This window comes from Saccostrea cucullata, unplaced genomic scaffold (assembly GCF_032062105.1).
Source record: "Saccostrea cucullata isolate Sc308-1 unplaced genomic scaffold, CSIRO_AGI_Scuc_v1 ctg1462, whole genome shotgun sequence".
NCBI classification, from domain to species: Eukaryota; Metazoa; Mollusca; class Bivalvia; order Ostreida; family Ostreidae; genus Saccostrea; species Saccostrea cuccullata.
In genome coordinates this window covers 1,392-21,799 of record NW_026926506.1, presented here as the reverse complement: position 1 = coordinate 21,799, position 20,408 = coordinate 1,392, and the positions used below count along the sequence as shown (strand labels likewise).

Here is a 20,408-nt window from a genome sequence, read left to right as displayed (position 1 = left end):
CTTATTATCTACTAGTACTAAGGAATGTTTGGTATATCCCAACTTTGCATAGGCCTCACAGCGAGTCATACCTTCAACAGGGAATGCTTTGTTCCCTATAGTACCTGACCTTACCTGTATTGTTTTCGGAGGTTCGTGTTTGCTCTCCACCTGATGTTTTTCTTATATTTCCATTTCTATTTGTTTTATCTGTGACCTTTGAAAGTTAGGAAAGTTGATTCTCTTGATTCTACCGAAAAATAAATTTCGCATATTAAAAGGCCAGGAGTTAAAACGGCCTGATAGGCATCTAGATCTTGTGCGTATGTCTTTGTGTCTGACGTCAGTGGGCAGGGACTATTGCAATTGTTACAGAAGATCTCATATAATGAAATATATGGAGATAACGAACTGCATTGAAACTCAAAGTCCATGAAATGATACAAAATAGGAGCACAGCAAACATAGACCTAGCTAGCTCCAAAACTTCAGGGGGGATCAGGTGCCAAGGAGGAGTGAGCATCCCCTGCCGACCGGTCACACCCGCCGTGTGGTCCCTGTCATGATCGGGAAATAACGGAAAAATTTGTAAAAAATGGACTAACAATTGGTATGAAAAACGTCAGTCAGCATTTGACTCAATGATAAATTGTGTTCGCTGACAAGGTCATTGTATGGACCATAGAATTTATGAATTGATGACTTTAAACGAGACTGCTGATATCCTTGTTTCATCAACGTGTTTGTCAACTGGGAGATATTAACTCCGCAATTTAAATGCTTTACAGAACAGTTTAAAAATCTAAATTTGCAATTTTATTTCACAGTGGAATTGTAAATATAAGGAATCACTGTCTAGTTTGTTAGATATGCCAGGGACATCAACAATAGTTAGAAACGTGGGAAGATTTATACATAACGGGCTTTGCGTTAGAATTATTAAACCGTCAATTATAGAACGAAAAATAATAGTTAAAATCAAGCTAATTGTTTTTTTTAACGGGAAAAGACATTGGAAACATTACTAAAAAGAAGAATGACAAGAGGAGTCTTACAGATGAAGATTTTATTTACATATACACATAACGCTCCCACATCTCCCTTTTAAAACGGTGCCATATTCCCTGTAAGCTTCATTAAATAAGACAAACTTTATGCATTTGAGACTTTAACAACGTTTACCCAGAAGGGTACCAAGTTCATTCAAATTTAGCACTGCACGCGTGCGCATGTGAATGCATGTGCGTAATGACCATATCATCTTTTCTACACAATCTGTATACTTTAATATACTAAATATTAAAGTATTTAATCCAAAAGTATTCAAGAATACGCTCATTAAAGTGTATTTTTGATTTTATTCATTTCACGTGCACGCACGTGCATACATGAGCATGGTGACATACCTTCTTGTAGAAGTCCATTACATCTTCTATGTTTAAATCCCACTCCGTTTGGTTGAAAACCAAGGGAGTTATAGCTGATTAAAGTTTCAGCCAATCAAATTGCAGCGTACGTTCACGCATGTGTATTGATGTGCATGGTGATCATACCTTCTTTAGAAGTCCATTATATATCTATCTATGTTCCAAATCTCATCCTGTTTAATTGAAAACTAAGGGAGTTATAGCTATTTAAAGTTTCGGCCAATCAGATTGCAGCGCACGTACACGCACGTGTATGGATGTGCATGGTGACCATACCTTCTTGTAGAAGTCTATTATATCTATCTATGTTCCAAATCACATCCTGATACTCTATCATACAGATGGTATATAAATATATGTTTGGTTGAAAACCAAGGGAGTTATAGCTATTTAAAGTTTCAGCCAATCAGATTGCAGCGCACGTGCATGCACGTGTTTTCATGATAATTTTTATAAATTATTTTGTAGGGTATCCTAATGAATGGCTATGTTCAAAATTTCAAAGGATTTCATCAAAAAACAAGAAAGATATTGAGACTTTAGTTTCAGCCAATCAGAGCGAAGCGCACGTGCATGCGCGTGAGATCTTGCTATTTTGACCATGTCTTATTGTCTATGCTACTAATATATCCTTATATTATGAGTTTCAAAGCATTTCATCAAAAATGTAAAAAGTTACGCCGATATCAATTAAATCGTCATTTTTCGTGTTGCACGTGCGCGCTCTTGCAAGCACGTGCGCGCAAAATGACCTTTGTAATTAAACGGCAAATCTACATAACATGTCTACTGACCCTAAAAACATTTTACCTTACTCGGATGTGTAGTTTACAAGATCACTCGAGGACAAAATTTTCCCAGTACACCAACTCTTCAAGTTTGAAAAGAAAGAGAGAAGGCTGTTGGAATCTAACGTTTACATTCTTAATCACGAATAATAATAATAATAATAATAATAATAATAATAAGAAACAGGGTAAAAACAATATGTTCCCCAACTTCGTTTGGGGAACATAATAAATAACACATGATTAAAATCAAGCTTTCCATTTATAAAAAGGGGTGGTTTTTTTTAATTTGTAAAGGAAAAGACATTGGAAACATTACTAAAAAGAAGAATGACAAGAGGAGTCTTAAGATGAAGATTTTATTTACATATACACATACATCGAAACTATTTACAATGACAAGAAAGAAAAAGAGCACATTCGAAATTCTATCTTGTATAAAACGAGGATGAAGTTAGCAGATGTTACCGACCAAAGCACAGGGCGGAAACTATAAGAAAGAAAACAGGAATTAATTCAAAGTAATCAGCAGTTCACATTCAGCAAATTTTATTTCATGCAAAGACACGTGATAGATTAAATGGGTTCGCATTTACAAGTTCCTTACATTTACTTTTTTCTTTTATAAGAAAATACAATTCTTTTTTTTAATTAATAAAAAAGATTAATTCAGAATTTTCTTGGGACTGTTTTTGGAAAAAAAGAAAACGATCTCTTCAAATATGCTCCACATATAGCATGCAAACTCACAACACTTCATCTCTGTCCTTATACATATATAAAGTATACCCTTTTGGACCAAAGCTAGCATTTCATTCAAAATTGTACTGTTTTCCGTTTTTTCTACAGTTACTATATCAACGAACACTAATGATATTTCATCCATATAATTATAATAAAAACTACTTACTAGTAAGAACCCTCTAATCATTTTTAAAATTCATGATTTGTTTTGATCTATTTTACCTGGGTATTTATACATAATAAGATTATACATTTAAAATAAGCATCAACTATCATCAATAATCAATATTACAATACATTTCATTTTGACTCTGTGTTGACACCTAGATGCAGACATCACATATTTTCAGAATTCAGGCACATGACATAACTTATTTTTCTTATTAAAAAAAAAATTCCAAATCTAATAGCTCGGGTATTATTAGATATGAAGATTTTTTTTCTTTTACATCAGAAAAAACAAGTAACTTTAAGTGCCTGTGGTTCAGAAATACATTTAAAAGCAACAATAAAAAGTGAGATTTTGCGCCCCAGTGTAAGCCGTCAGTACACCACAAGCTCTAAGTTCATGCTCTCTAACATAACACGAGTTTTTTTTCTATTCTAGTAGCCGCTTTTCAGTACTTTCAGTACTTTGATTTTTCTAGTAGCCAGTGCTCCCGAACCCTGCCACCAAACTCTTTCTCCGGGTACTTTCAGTACTTTGATTTTTCTAGTAGCCAGTGCTCCCCACACCCGTCACCAGGCTCTTTCTCCGGGACCACTGACCAGATAAACTCCTCTCCCTCTTCTCCTTCTTGGGGTCCGGCATGAACGGAATATATTTCCAACCCTCCCACATTTTAATTTTTTTGGGCAGTGGTATTTCGTAGATTTCTACCCCTTCCTCAAAAGTCAGTGATAAAGTTTTACTGCTCTCCGCCTCTTCGTCCGACTGCCACGCCGCTATCCCTCTCTCTTCTAAAGTGCCTGTAAAAACAAAACTCCTCCAGTTATCAAAATTAAGTTTTTTTTCACCTCTAAACGGAATTGGAAGGGATATAGTAAAACGCTTGCCTGTGAGCGTGTGTTTGACTCAGTGTTATAGTTTTTACTTGTGCAATACGGAAGTGACGTAATCTGCATCGGAATCAATGTTGAATGTTACCATGACTTATAGATTAAATACATGGACATAACGAACTGTATTCAAACTCAAAAGTCCATTAACAGGACCTGATTAATAAAGACCAGGAGCAGAGTAACCAGGAACCTCTAAAATATTAAAGATGAGATCAGGTTACCCGGTGTACAGTTGATTCCTTTTGTTAACCTCTACCGCAGACATTCAGCACATTTTGTTTCGGGATTAAATTATGAACTAACCGCGGCGGTGTATCGCGGAAAGGATTAACACACCGCTATGGGGAGCTGGGTTTACATCGATAATTATTTTGGGCAGTGGTATTTCGTAGATTTCGGAGCATAATCCGCGTTGCCCGTACTGCAAATGGAGCTATTTCCTGGCAGTCTCCACAAACAGACCATGAAGTTACAGATATGTTTACAGGAACTCACCTGGGACAGTATTGTCCAGAAAGCAGGATAAAATACCACACACAAAATTAGAATTTCCAAAAAGACCCTTTAGACTGAAGTCCACGTCCTGGTTTCCTGAAATATTCATATAGGAACTAATAATACACGGTACACATAGGAACTAATAATACACGGTACATGTATTCACTGTATACTGGAAACGACACACTGTGTGGACCTGAAATTGGCTTGAAATGTGTTTAAATTTATAGACTTTGAAACCTCACAATCTTATTTTGTATACAATCGGTGAACGATACACCAATCAATATTGAAACAAAGAACACTTTTATATATAAAAATTTGATAGAACTGATAACTGACTAGTTTCTGGTTTTATGCATTAATTTAAGATGATTAGCTACATATACATAAATGAACCGTGAAAATAGTGTTTATTCATATTTGAAAGCTTTTTGGCAAAATGTTAACTAAAATATTTAGTCCTATGACAATTTTTGACCTTTTCCCTGACTGTGCAGTCTGGGAATATTAGCAATGTATTTGAAGGAATGAAATTCCTGATTTCTTAAACCATCATATACACAAATACATTCAAACTTGTTAAAAGTGTCAAAATTTGTGTTAAATTTTTTTTTATCAATTTCCTCTGAATTTTGATTGTGTTTTTCCTTTGATTTAAAAAGGATTTAGCAATGGTTAGAGTGTCCGCTCTAGAGTCGCAAAGTAAGGAGTTGATCCTTACGTCTCGGTTTAGAATCCCACTGTGGTACGTGGAGACCGGTCCCTCGGAAGAGACCGTATAAACTGAGATCCCGTGTCTCAGTAGGTGCTGGCACGAAAAAGATCCCTCCCTGCTCGAAGGCCCCGAGTGTCGAGTAGAAGACAAAATTTGCAGCTCTCCGCCGCCAAGTAGTGGCGTCTCCATATGAGTGAAAAATTCTCGATAGGGACGTTAAAAAACATTCAAACAAAATAAAGAAGATTTTAGCAAAATTTTTTCATGTTTGTTCTCACCTGTATCGAGATCACTACCGTACTTCTTAACCCATTCTGGAATTAGAAGACCTAATAAAATAGAGGTTCCAATGATAGCTAAATTTCTAGATGACGTCAGAGAAATTGGTCTGAGGTTAGAAAGCGTGACCCCAATAAACATTCCGATCATAGTGATTAAGGAGCCACCGAGAACTGGGTACGGGATCGAAATGAACACGGCAGACAACTTCCCGAACAGACCAAAGATAATATAGAGAATACCACACCCGACAAAAACACTAGTACTGGCAACCTGAAACATAAAGAAAAGGATATCAAAGGATATAATTAAAGATTCCAGGGTTTATTTTTTGAGTAATATTCAGGTAGAGTTTGTTTAAACAATCTGTTTTTTCACATTTGATCAAAAATATAAAAAAAAAAAACAACAGCACATAACTTGTGCTGAATGTGCATTCAAAATCATTTCTAAGTTATTTTTTGTATATACCTACCCTTTCATCTCCTGCTGATCCTATGTTGCCACCATAAGTTATTGTGACTTGGGTTTCATACCCTTGTAACTCCTATTAACCCTAAGGTGCCACCATAAGTTGTCATTGCTTGAGTTTCCAGGTTAATATTTCTTTGTATAGACTTACTCGTGTAACTTCTATTGACCCTATGTTGCCACCATAAGTTGTCGTGTCTTGCGTTTCCAGGTTAATATTTTAATATACTAGTAAACAATTACCCTTGTGACTCCTATTGATCCTATGTTGCCACCATAAGTTGTAGTGGCTTGCGTTGCCCCAACAGCTCCAGACAGAATAGTCCCTAACCCCTCCATCATAATGCCTCTATTTACCGCGTGCTGCGGAGGCGGCGGCACGTGACTCATAGAAGCGCATGCGTAGTAATCACCAATAGAATCCAAGATAGATAGAAAGGTCGCTATTAAAAATCCTAGGAAAACTGGAGTCGAATATGAAATGGGTCCATGGAGACCTGTTATAACAGTAGCATCAAAACATTGTACTAGTATTTATATAAAACAAATTGTTAAAGATAAATTCACAGTGCACAATAATTATAACTTCATATCCAAGCCATATCAATGAAATTCGAAAGGAGTTGTAAATGTTTCCAATTATTATTCACAAAATTAATTTCCGTAAGAAAGCAAGAGAGCCAAGGGCCTGAATATCATGTAACAATTTTCCAACAATTGAATTTGGTGTATGTTGTAAGCCAGAGGCCATGAAATTCACAATTTTTGAAAGAGGCACCATTTATCATAATTATAAACTTGGCATGCTCTATTTACTTAATACCCAGAGGTAGTCAGAGTAACAAAGAGAACACTTCTTCTTTATAACCAGTTGTGCACCCCACCCCAAAGGAACCACTGACCCTGGAGCCACATATTTAAAAATTTTGGAAATATTATTATAAATTTTATTTCATCATCATAAATGGTTGATTAATACCAAAGTGCAGATATCAAAGCATTAATTTATTTTCAGACTATGTAATCCTCCCACCCCTCCTATACCTCTGACCCAGGAGGCATGAATTATCTAACCCTCACCCCCCCCCCCCCTTACACCAAATGGCAAAATCTCTGACACAGGGGCCATGAAATTCACAAATTTGGTTGAGGCATTATAACTTTATACTAAATTAGTTAATTTATTACCCAGGAGCAAAGAAGATTTTGAAAGAATCAATGCATTTTCATAATACATGTATATTCAATAGAGCCCCGTCCTAACACTAAAACCCCTGACCCTGGGGCCATAAAATTCACAATTTTGGAAGAGGCACTCTTGCTCATCATAACTATGTACTAAACTTATTTGATTCCCAAGAGCAGAGGAGATTTTCAAAGAAATAATGCATTTTCACTATATAATCAAAAGAGCCCTACTCTTATAGCAGAACCCCTAACACTGGGGCCATAAAATTCACAATTTTGGAAGAGGCATTCTTGATCATCATAACTATGTACTTAGTAAGCTTGTTTAATACCCAGGAGCAGAGAAGAATATTTTGAAACACTTAATGCATTTTCACTATATAATCAATAGAGCCCCACCCTAACACCAGAACCCCTGACCCTGGGGCCATAAAATTCACAATTTTGGAAGAGGCACTCTTGCTCATCATAACTATGTACTTAGTTAGCTTATTTAATACCCAGGAGCAGAGAAGAAGAATTTCAAAGTATAAATGCATTTTCACTATATAATCAATAGAGCCCCACCCTAACACCAGAACCCCTGACCCTGGGGCCATAAAATTCACCATTTTAGAAGAGGCTTTCTTGCTTATCATAACTATGTACTTAGCTAGTTTATTTGATACCCGGGAGCAGAGAAGATTTTCAAAAAAATAATGCATTTTAATTATATAATTCATATAGCCCCGCCCTAGCAATAGACCCTGGGGCCATGAATTTCACAATTTTGGTAGAGGACTCAATGCTCATCACATTCATGCTAACAGTTTGCCTGCTTGATGTCCAGGAATAAAGAAGAAGATTTTTAAAGATTTCATTAATTTTAGTGGTTTTGGCCCACCCTCCGCCCCCCCCCCCCCCCCCCCCCCGCGGGGCGGGGACAGGGACCATGAAATTCACAATTTTTGTTCCCCTTTACTCATAGATGCTGTACACTTTGGTTGAAATTGGTAAAGTGGTTTCAGAGAAGAAGCTGAAAATGTTCAAATATTAACACACGACACACGACGCACGACGGATGACGACGGAGGAAAACGGATAGCAATAGGTCACCTGAGTGACTCAGGTGATCTAAAAAATAATTAAATTGTGGTAGGCATTACACACATGCCTATTACTGTGTTAGAGGATGCTTTAAAAATGAACTATGAATAGATCTAGATTTGAATGTGTTTGTATTATACCTGGATAAGGGAAGAAGAACCAGTCTGCTGCCGCGATTCCTTCCAGACGAGCGTCCGTTCGGGCATTGTAACCTTTATCTTCTTTATCGTCCGTAAAACCCCCGGCTTCTGTGACGATCCAACTGACCACCCAGCCAACAACGATAGAAATCAGGATCTAAAATAAAAAAGATTCCCAAATCTGTGATAAAATCTAAAGAAGTTACGCTTGCAGTCTTCGTTTCTGTTTTTTTTTTCAGAATAAAAAGGTTTGAAACACTGTATACGGGGAGATTTTCGCCCCCGTTCTATTTAGCCCCTTTCGCCCAAGTCACAGGTGGCATGTGTGAATTGACAAAAATAATACGGGACAAAAATAACCCTGTATACAGTAAATTAAAATAAAAGCACAATCACAAATTTTATCTAAGTACTGCAACGAAATCATGTTAAGATGTTGGTGTGCCATGACATATGAGATGATAATATCGTGTATATTTCGCGCCGTTTTATTTTCGTTTCTTCCATCTTATTTAGAGAAGAAAAAATTTATATAAACGGGGCGAATTCATAGTATGATTTCTTGTAAAGAACTCTGATTAGACAAATATATTTACGTAGTAAGGGGAAAATAACAAGCCTTGTGAAAAGTTCTGTATCTCGTTTGTTAATCAACAAACGATGTTCAAATTTTTGCTGGTCATTAGAATTAAGTAAAATTGATAATTAATAATAAACATTAAAAATTTATTTTAAAACTTCATATAAAACTGTGTCCATGTCTTTTTAATATTATCGGTAACACGTTCAGATACTGTAAATGTAAAATTACTAAGATATCATACAAAAAATTCATCCACATCAACAAATGAAATAATCAATTACATTATTTTTTTAAGAACAACCCTATTTCAGTAAGATGAACTTACAGCAAACACTTGATGTACTGGGTACTTGACAACTCGACATCCGCCCTTGGGCGTCCAAACTGCTACAGGCATGTTATACTTGGCTAGATAGAAAGCCAACACAAAGCCGGTAACAGTCACACTGAAATAGAATCCGTCATGAACTTTAATTTTTTGCCAAGAATAAACTATATCTTTATGCGTTAAAGTTAAGAGCTGTATCAAGGAATTTACAGATGATGAGATATCAAGAAGCCGAGGAGAAATGTAGTAAAAGAAGCTTGAAACGAAGAGCCAGACACGGTCTGTTTGCTTCGCTAGGAGTAATTCCTTATTAATCGTAAGACTACATATATTTTTACGTATAGAGTAATGAAAAATGCTTCGTTTTAAATTTTTTTAAAAGCGTAATCACTATAAGCGTATTTGACTGTATACTTTTGCTATTAATATTGAGAAGTCTACATGTAGAAAACCTACAGAGCTGCGATCCCCCAGTTGGGTACACAGAAGTCCAGGATGGGGTCCACCACGGCTATCCCCAGGAGCAGGATAGTGGGGACCACGGTCACGGGGCCGATAAAGCGGAGGAGGACGCCGATAAGTCCCGTGGCTCCCATCAACATATGGATCACCCCCACCAGCATCAGACACCCCTGTAACTGTAAGGAACATTAGAATAATATAATTTTCTCCCACTGAATATTTTCTATTTTATTTCTTAAGAGAACCTATTGCCGTTAATCAGTGCATGAACAACACTAAGTATATCACCTCTAGAGATTTCTTGAATGAACAGTGGTTATTCCATCATTTCTGAGGAACGTGTCGTCTGACCTTAAACAATTAAATACTTTCTTTGATTGTTAGTAGGGGAATAAATGTCGTAATTGTTGCAGAAAAAAAATACATTACCCGTATTCCCGTACTAACAACAAAGAAAGACATTTTATTGTGTATATTTATATCTGTTTAAATAATCATTTTAAATAGGATTAAAAAGATTAGTTATTGTATTACTGATACGTTTCATCACATAATTTTTCCCAAGAATTTGTCGTTGAAGCTTAGGTTCTCAAACAAGTTTCCTCACAAAAAATCAAGGTACCTTACCAGGCATTTGGGCAAGATACTACAGGGTTTTATTTCTTATACTACCCTTATGGGTAATCCGCTGTCCTGAATGGCGAATATCACAATTTTTAGGATACTTATATTTAAAAACATATTGAAAACAATGCAGAAATCTCAAGAAAATTAAAATTATGCAACATTTTTTAAATAATGCGAAGAGAAACATATTTTAGGAACGTGTCGTCTGACCTTAAGGTGGCCAACTGGGGTTTTATTGTGTGAAAACTACAATAGCGAAACTCTTTATTTTTATTCCATATATAACCTACATTAACTTCAGTGTACAAGCCGAGTTAAGGGGAAATCTACCGTCAAGGTATTTTTGAGGGACCGTCCCAAAATACAGGTACATTTACTATTGGATTATAAAGCAAAGTGCCAATTTAAGCACTTTAAAGCAAATTATACAAATTATACAATAGACTTTTTGTTCAAACTATAATGTTTGATGAGAAATACTATATAATACAATATATATAAGAAACACAAAATTCTACCGTCTTATTACCAGAGGGGGCATCTCAAAATGTCAAAAATTAACGAATTTTCCTGTTTTATAGAGTACTTCAAAATATGACGGGCATAAAGATTTCATATGGAAAAATAATAAAAATAATGGAGATATTCTGAAATTTCTATGTTTTAAATTTCAAGAGCGTATGTTTATTACTTTTTCTTTAATAACATTTTATTACCCCATTCTTTAAGAGCTTCAGTTTATCATAACGTCAAAACACACTATAACGACGTCAACCTACCTATCAATTGCAAAATTGATTAAAAAATCAGTTAAATAAAATTGAAATTTAACTTCACTTTAATTTCTTAATTCTGTTTAATTTTGATAATTAAGCGAAAAAGTTGCTTTATTACAGTAAATATGCTTCCTTTTACTATGATGCGCGAAATATTGCGCAATGGAAATCACAGTCAGTCCCCTTAAACCAATTAAATAATAACTAGAGCAAAGCTCTTTGCAAAGCAACGCGTAGGTCTTACGTCCTGTTTGACCCAAGTAATTTTTATTTTAAAAAAATGAGTAATGTCGTCTCCAATGATTTAAATCCTCAAAATCTATGTTGATTACTGCAAAAGTAAGCCATTTCTTGCTACTTCCGCTTTGACCGGAAGTGAATTCGATGGTACGGAATATTAACTTTTATGCTTCCAGTGGCAGATAATACCCAAAAAAAAACGTGTCAAGATCGGTAAAAATTGTGTACTTTTGTCTACTTCCGGTTTGGCCGGAAGTTAGAATAATAATTATTCTTTATTTAAAGAAGGTAACCCGATTGGTGCAAGCACTATTCTTTCCCGGGGTCTTCTGTGGACCAAAATCAATATACATACATATACAAAATTATACGCAATCAATAAATAATCATAAGTTATTCTTTTACGAATATTTTGACTTGGTGCTTGAAAGCATTAAAAGGGGGTTGGTGTGGTAGCTTTATGTGGCACAATGAGTCAAAATCATGTGTTTCCTTTACAATATCTGTAGCATACAGAGAAAGACATGAAAATTATGAGAATATAGCTAAGATATGACAATTAAACCGCAAGAAAAGACTGCACAATACAAATACCGGAAAAACAAAAGTTGTGTCTACCGTTTCGTTGTTTTCGTGTATGTCAAGATCACGCCACTTTTATTTTTAGCTCAAACTTGTAAACAACATTCAACTGGAGCATTCAGAGGTGAGAAATATGTTTTAACAACGTTTTAAAAAGATTGCATCCAAATTTTTGGTCTACTTACATTATTCCTGGGTACTTTAGACCATGGTAACAATGGAAACTTATTCAACCTTTCTGCGCACACGTACAATAGGAAGGAAAAAGTATTTAGCAATATTTTCGATATGGGGAATACTGAAATTATTTTTACTTTTATTTTTCTTCATAGAAATAGAATTTTTAGGTTCTTAAACCTGTAATTCTCTGAAACTCAATACTTTTAGGATTGAACAAAATTTACACAGGTCATGCAAAAATTCTACATTTGTTAACTTTCCCCTTTGTGCGTTACGGTGTCTCTTTAACTTGTGTTCAATTCTCGAATGAAAAGAGAGTTTGTGTTCAATAATCAAACCTTTCACGATAACAGCAGTAGTACTTTTTTGCAGGGCAAAATGATTTCTTTTTATGCGCCCGAATCGAAAGATCCGAGGCGTATATTGTTTTTGTCTTGTCTGTCTGTCTGTTTGTCTGTTTATCTGTTTGTCTGTTTGCCTGCAAACTTTAACCTTCGCCATAACTTTTGAACCATGAATGGTTGAGACTTCATATTTTGTATGCATACTCTACTAATTAAGTTCTTTCAAATGATACCAAGGTCAATGACCTTTGACCTTGACTGTGACATATATGCTAAAAATAGTTTTTTCTGCAAACTTTAACATTCACCATAACTTTTGAACCAAGAAAGATATAGACTTCATATTGGTATGCCTACACCACTTATTCAGCTCTTTTAAATGACACTATGGTCAATGACCTTGCGACCTTTACTGTGACCTATACGCTAAATATAGTTTTTTTTTTTGTCGGCAAACTTTAACCTTCGCCATAACCTTTGAAGGAAGAAAGATAGAGCCTTGATATTTGGCATGTAAACTCTACTAATTAAGCCCTTTCACATGACATCAAGGTCAATGACCTTGTGACCTTGACTGTGTCCTATATGCTAAAAATAGCTTTTTTTGAACCATGAGAGATAGAAACTTCATATTTGATATGCATACTTCACTAATCAAGTTCTTTCAAATGACACTAAATAAATAAATTAAAAAAAATGCGCCCGGTCACAAGATCAATGACTTTGTGACCTTGACTGTGACCTATATGATAAAAATATGTTTTTTTTAACTTTGTTGCCGCTGGGCGCATAGTGTTTCACAAACTCATCTTGTTTGTGAAATATGATGCAAAGGCAATTGTTTTACCAAATATAATTTTTCGCCATCTTATAAATTTGCCTTGCAGAAGAGTATATAGTCCCGCAGTTACCGTAACATGGCCAATGCATATGATCTCCGAAAACCAGAGAAAGGTATTTTAAGACGAAATTTTAAAATTGAAGAGAAATTGAAAAAAAACCAAATATTTTTCCATTTGAATAATCTGATGCAATGCTCACCTCTCTCATATTTGTTAATATAACCCCCCGTAATTCTGAAGCTTCGCTGACGGTTATCTCTGAAGTGTTTGTTGAATTTAAGCCTGTGAAAATAAAAATTAATCAATATATGAAAATTTAGAAATTGTTTGGTATATGTTTTCAGGAGTAGATTGGAAATGTTCTATTCCAAAAAATATAGGGGTCAAAATGCTTTATTTAAAAATATATACGTAGCATTTTTAAAAGTATTCCCTAGAAATAAAATCTAGCTAAAATTAACATTTTTGTCTCAATACAGTTTCAGTTCAAGAAAGAAAACGATTATGAAGCGTGACGTCCATATTTTGAACAATTACATTTAAAGACTATGTTTCTTGATATTTGACAGCATCAAATACCAATGATAGTGATATCAGAAAATATTTTAATAAACAGATAGAATCTAAACAAATGAGTTGGAGCATTAACAAGAAGGAAATTTAACCATGAAAGTTCTGCCAAGATCAGAAACTTAAATTTGTCGAATGACATCAACAGTTACACCTTGGAAGAGGTCAGACATATGTATAAAGACAAAAACAACAATAAAAACAGACCGATTATGGATTTAGCTAAGGGAAAACGGACAGGTTTACTTTAAGTAGGATAACTTCTTAGATCTCTGTTATCTTGGGGTGACAAAGTTCATACATGTGCTAAAGAGGTAATTTTTATTAAGTACATGTAAATGCATTTTTCCATTCATGCATGTCACATTTATGAAGAAGGAAAGATTTTATCAAAGTTAACAATTTATGGAGAGGACAAAGTGTGAACGTCTCATAGATTTTTCCAATAGTACAAATAGTAAATATACAGACACCTTGTTCTGAATACTAGAGATGTTTCTCCTGTCGACAGGTGGCGCTTTTTTGTTAGCTCTCAGTATTGATCAGGTAACACAATAATCAACAACTGAGACCATGGAATATACTAAGAACTGATATAGGGATAACGATACTAGAGAAAGCCTTGTAACTTCTACTTATTTGTCATGAGCATCATTGGGTATAACACCGATCGTACTAATAACCCGACTTATACCAATTATTAAATAGAAGATACTCAGTACATTAATACCTTATACAGGTGAATGTGATAATATGAGAAGTTGATGATGACAAAGCTGAAATTGGCATTAACCTACAGCTATGTAGTCTGCAAAATATCAATATTTGAAACAGGTGTTGTAATCTCCGCGCTGTCTTTATTTCAAAGTCACTGGGATATACAAGATTGATATAACGATAAAGCGCTGTCGATGTAAATATATACTTTTATGTAAATTAGTTGATTCTGATTTGTAGACGTAGAGAAGAATTAGCACCGATAAGGTGTAATTAATATAGAACTATGCCCTCTCACTTGATAAGATGTTCTTTAACAAGGAAGGTGATCGATCACAAATTAGGAATATTTTCTGAACAAGTTGTAGCACAATACGTCCTCTTCACCTTTTATACATGTATTACATTTATTTACAAGGTATCTTCCGATGTAAGAGTTTAACAAAGTTTAATGTAACAGTTCCAATAATAATGCAGGAAATCATTTTTACTCCTGATGACTGAATGACTAAATTCACAACTGAAAATATCATTTTTCTCCCCTATCTAAATGTATTTAAAGACAACACACCAATATCCGGGCACTTTTTATAGAACAGAAGGTATCAAAGTCAGAACTTCTATAATTATAAGGAATACTGTTACATCAAGTTTAAATATCAACAATAGAGGTTGAGATTAAAGAAGCTTAAATTTTAATGACAAGGCCAATGAAAGTGGGAGCATTCAATCGCAACTTCTCGGGCCTTTCCGACTAGCGGAAAAACGACCTCGAATGTACATGGATGACGCCATAACAACTCCCCCTTTTCACGATCTTTGACATAATGCATGGAGACCTTTCATCTGTGGAATATAGTTTAATTTTATTCAATGTAATGATATTACTTAAAATATACTATACAAGGAACTTTTATCTCCGTCCATCCTATATTTGAATAAACAGGATGTTAATACATTCGAGGTTGTTTTCCCGACCTCTCACGGAAAGACCCGAGATGATGCGATTGGGAGAGCATTCCTTCGAAAATACCTTAATATCCAACCCGATGAAAATTACATCACTTCCGTTTCGTATTTCACTCGCAATTCCTAACTCAGTCACAAACGAACGTATGATTGCAAGGTGATATTTATAGATAACACAACATTCTGCCGAGAAATCCTGATACAAACCTTGAAGATGAGTTTTCACTTTACACTTATTAGGGTCGATCTCTAGCAGGGTTAACAGCGGCAGAATATAACCGCCATAGGCCCCTTGATAAAGAGGCAATCTGAAATAAACTTTTCTGTTAGTTTTTATTACCGAAATGTTTTCATTCATATTTTGATCAATTTTAATTTACCCTTTAAAAGATATGATTGAATGTACAGTGAAAACTGCCTAATCCGAAACCCAAATAATCTGATATACTGTGAATTTCGACATTAAATTTCATTCCAAATTTTACTATTTTACAATGCTTTTTTAAACGGTGCAATCCCGACAACCTGTCTATTCCGACACAAAATTTATCTCCCAGTGCATGTCGAATTACACAGGTTTCACTGCATTTCATAATAAAAGTAGGGATGTCTATTGTCATTGTGTTTTATTTGCTAAATTTAGATGCGTTTACCTGACTCCGATTGTGTTCATTAAAATCGTGCAGACTCCATTCATAAAGAGTGAAGAACTTAATATGTAGGCCACGAATTCCTCGTCGTCTACTGCACAGATCACCTTAGAGGCTATCAACACAACAGCTAGCGTCCCCGAGATGGACATCAGGAGTTGCTAAAAATACAAGAATCACTGAATATGAAGTAAGCATTAGTATTTGTCTTCCAACGAAACACAATGTATGATACGCGGGTCATTAAAAAAAGTTCATAGACTTTTGTTATTAGTTTTTATTTAACGCCATATAACAACCAAATTTAAAATGAATGTTTTAACAACAAATTCAAATAATTTGAGTGAAAAAATTAACATAAATTATCTTGATATTTATAAAAATTCTAAAAGATTTAAGTCAGTAAAAATGGGGTCACGGAGCAGGATCAAAATTGAGTTATTTACTAATTATATACTTCATAATGTTTATTTATAGCCTTGTCTCCGTTAGATTTTTTTTAGCTCACCTGAGCCGAAGGCTCAAGTGAGCTTTTCTGATCACATTTTGTCCGGCGTCCGTCTGTCCGTCTGTCTGTCCGTCTGTCTGTAAACTTTTCACATTTTCGACTTCTTCTCAAGAACCACTGGGCCAATTTCAACCAAACTTGGCACAAAGCATCCTTGGGTGAAGGGGATTCAGGTTTGTTCAAATGAAGGGCCACGCCCTTTTCCAAGGGGAGATAATCATGAATTTGTTAAAAATTAATGGCATTTTTAAAAAATCTTCTTCTCCAGAACCGCTGGGCCAGGAAAGATGAAACTCAGGTGGAATCATCCTCAGGTAGTGTAGATTCAAGTTTGTTCAAATCATGACCCCCGGGGCAAGGGTGGGGCCAAAATGGCCGACCCAAGTTTTACATAGGAATATATAGGAAAAATCTTTAAAAATCTTCTTCTCCAGAACCACTGGGCCAGGAAAGATGAAACTCATGTGGAATCATCCTGAGGTAGTGTAGATTCAAATTTGTTCAAATCATGACCCCCGGGGCAAGGGTGGGGCCAAAATGGCCGACCCTAGTGTTACATAGGAATATATTAGAAAAATCTTTAAAAATCTTCTTCTCAAGAACCACTGGGCCAGGAAAGATGAAACTCAGGTGGAATCATCCTCAGGTAGTGTAAATTCAAATTTGTTCAAATCATGACCCCCGGGGCAAGGGTGGGGCCAAAATGGCCGACCCAAGTTTTACATAGGAATATATAGGAAAAATCTTTAAAAATCTTCTTCTCCAGAACCACTGGACCAGGAAAGATGAAACTCATGTTGAATCATCCTCAGGTAGTGCAGATTCAAGTTTGTTCAAATCATGACCCCCGGGGCAAGGGTGGGGCCAAAATGGCCGACCCTAGTTTTACATAGGAATATATAGGAAAAATCTTTAAAAATCTTCTTCTCCAGAACCACTGGGCCAGGAAAGATGAAACTCATGTGGAATCATCCTCAGGTAGTGTAGATTCAAGTTTGTTCAAATCATGACCCCCGGGGGTAGGGTGGGGCAAAATGGCCGACCCTAGTTTTACATAGGAATATATAGGAAAAATCTTTAAAAATCTTCTTCTCCAGAACCTCTGGGCCAGGAAAGATGAAACTCATGTGGAATCATCCTGAGGTAGTATAGATTCAATTTTGTTCAAATCATGACCCCCTGGGCAAGGGTGGGGCCAAAATGGCTGACCCTAGTTTTACATAGGAATATATAAGAAAAATCTTTAAAAATCTTCTTCTCCAGAACCACTGGGCCAGGAAAGATGAAACTCATGTGGAATCATCCTCAGGTAGTGTAGATTCAAGTTTGTTCAAATCATGACCCCCGGGGCTAGGGTGGGGCCAAAATGGCCAACCCAAGTTTTACATAGGAATATATAGGAAAAATCTTTAAAAATCTTCTTCTCAAGAACCACTGGGCCAGGAAAGATGAAACTCATGTGGAATCATCCTCAGGTAGTGCAGATTCATGTTTGTTCAAATCATGACCCCCGGGGCAAGGGTGGGGCCAAAATGGCTGACCCAAGTTTTACATAGGAATATATAGGAAAAATCTTTAAAAATCTTCTTCTCCAGAACCACTGGGCCAGGAAAGATGAAACTCATGTGGAATCATCCTGAGGTAGTGTAGATTCAAGTTTGTTCAAATCATGACCCCCGGGGCAAGGGTGGGGCCAAAATGGCCGACCCAAGTTTTACATAGGAATATATAGGAAAAATCTTTAAAAATCTTCTTCTCCAGAACCACTGGGCCAGGAAAGATGAAACTCATGTGGAATCATCCTCAGGTAGTGTAGATTCAAGTTTGTTCAAATCATGACCCCCGGGGGTAGGGTGGGGCCAAAATGGCCGACCCTAGTGTTACATAGGAATATATAGGAAAAATCTTTAAAAATCTTCTTCTCCAGAACCTCTGGGCCAGGAAAGATGAAACTCATGTGGAATCATCCTGAGGTAGTGTAGATTCAAATTTGTTCAAATCATGACCCCCGGGGCAAGGGTGGGGCCAAAATGGCTGACCCTAGTTTTACATAGGAATATATAAGAAAAATCTTTAAAAATCTTCTTCTCCAGAACCACTGGGCCAGGAAAGATGAAACTCATGTGGAATCATCCTCAGGTAGTGTAGATTCATGTTTGTTCAAATCATGACCCCCGGGGCAAGGGTGGGGCCAAAATGGCCAACCCAAGTTTTACATAGGAATATATAGGAAAAATCTTTAAAAATCTTCTTCTCCAGAACCACTGGGCCAGGAAAGATGAAACTCATGTGGAATCATCCTCAGGTAGTGCAGATTCAAGTTTGTTCAAATCATGACCCCCGGGGCTAGGGTGGGGCCAAAATGGCCGACCCAAGTGTTACATAGGAATATATAGGGAAACCTTTTAAAATCTTCTTTTCAAGTACTTTACTTTAGAGGGGGGGGGGGAGGGGAGTAAATTCAAGCCCGATGTGCTCAGGTGAGCGCTGTGGCCCCTGGGCCTCTTGTTTATTTATTTGATACAATTTTCCCGTACGATCCCTCAATCATGTAATGAGACTGAGAAAGAATATTTGATAATTCAAGTTATCAAGGTTAAAATACTTAAAGTAAAAGTGGTTTGGACATTCAACTCACCTCGACATACATGTATGAATGGCATCCACGCCTGGTGTTTTAACCTTTCTTAAATTTCTTTTCATAAATAAAAAAAATACCCATGCTATGTTATCATTAAAGAACTGGGAAGTTTTACTTATGAAAAAAAACCCAACTTTAACATGTCAAGTGCCAGTGGTGTCCACAAAGTCCTAACGAGATAACGAAAGCCACCAAGAATTTTCCATATTTTTCTCATTAAAATTAACTGTTATTGGTCTTAATAGCCTCAATTCAACTCATATTAATTGAGTTGACGACAAACCAAAATCCGGTAAAAATATTAGTGACTTAGACACAGGCGTAATTTTGAAAATACTACTTTTTATCCCCCCCCCCCCTGCATTCAATTTCAACCCAGAAATCACTCGTTATGATTACTGCCCTTGACACAATCTAAAATGGTTAATAAAACAACATATAAATTAGTGACAATTTTGTACCCAGTATTTACTTTGAATCAGAAATGTAAAATCCATGGAAATGTAAAAAGTACAATTGTTTTTCCTTGCATAAAAAAGTAAATGTACCCTCCCCCCAGCAACGAAGTTGCAGAGCATTGCATTCGCGGGGGGTGGGGTGGGGTGGTTGCGTGCGTAACCAAGTTAAGGATCGAAGAATTAATAATAATTCATATCAGCCTACTCCCCACGAAGAAACCCACAGTCTAGAACTCTAGATATGTTCAAGAAAGAAGTCGTCGACAATTTTTATCAGTAAGACCGTAAACTTTGTTTTCTCTCGTTGTATTCATTTTTTATCGAATCCCACTGTGGGACGTGGAGACTGTTGCTATGGATGAGACCGTATAAACCGAGGTCACGTGTCGCAGTAGGTGCTAATGTATTGGCACGAAAAAGATACTTCACTGCTCAATGGCCCTGAGTGCCGAGTTTTGGACTAAACTGCAACCTTCTATCGGAAAATGGTGGCGTTTCCATATGAGAGAAAAATTGTTGAGAGGGACGTTAAACAATATACAATCAATAAA

The 20,408-nt window shown here is 36.1% G+C and overlaps 1 protein-coding gene across 1 annotated transcript; it reads right to left on the bottom strand.

The window, feature by feature from the left end:
- Positions 1-2,539: 2,539 nt before the first annotated feature.
- Positions 2,540-16,411, bottom strand: LOC134271889 (solute carrier family 23 member 2-like; the record flags this gene model as incomplete). The annotated part of the gene is made up of 11 exons (XM_062754119.1): positions 2,540-2,684; positions 3,707-3,907; positions 4,496-4,591; positions 5,495-5,768; positions 6,210-6,463; positions 8,381-8,537; positions 9,289-9,409; positions 9,748-9,929; positions 13,544-13,626; positions 15,808-15,908; positions 16,254-16,411. Coding segments are annotated over 11 exons (1,653 nt in total), but the record flags the coding sequence as incomplete, so codon positions are not given.
- Between the last annotated feature and the right edge of the window lie 3,997 nt (positions 16,412-20,408).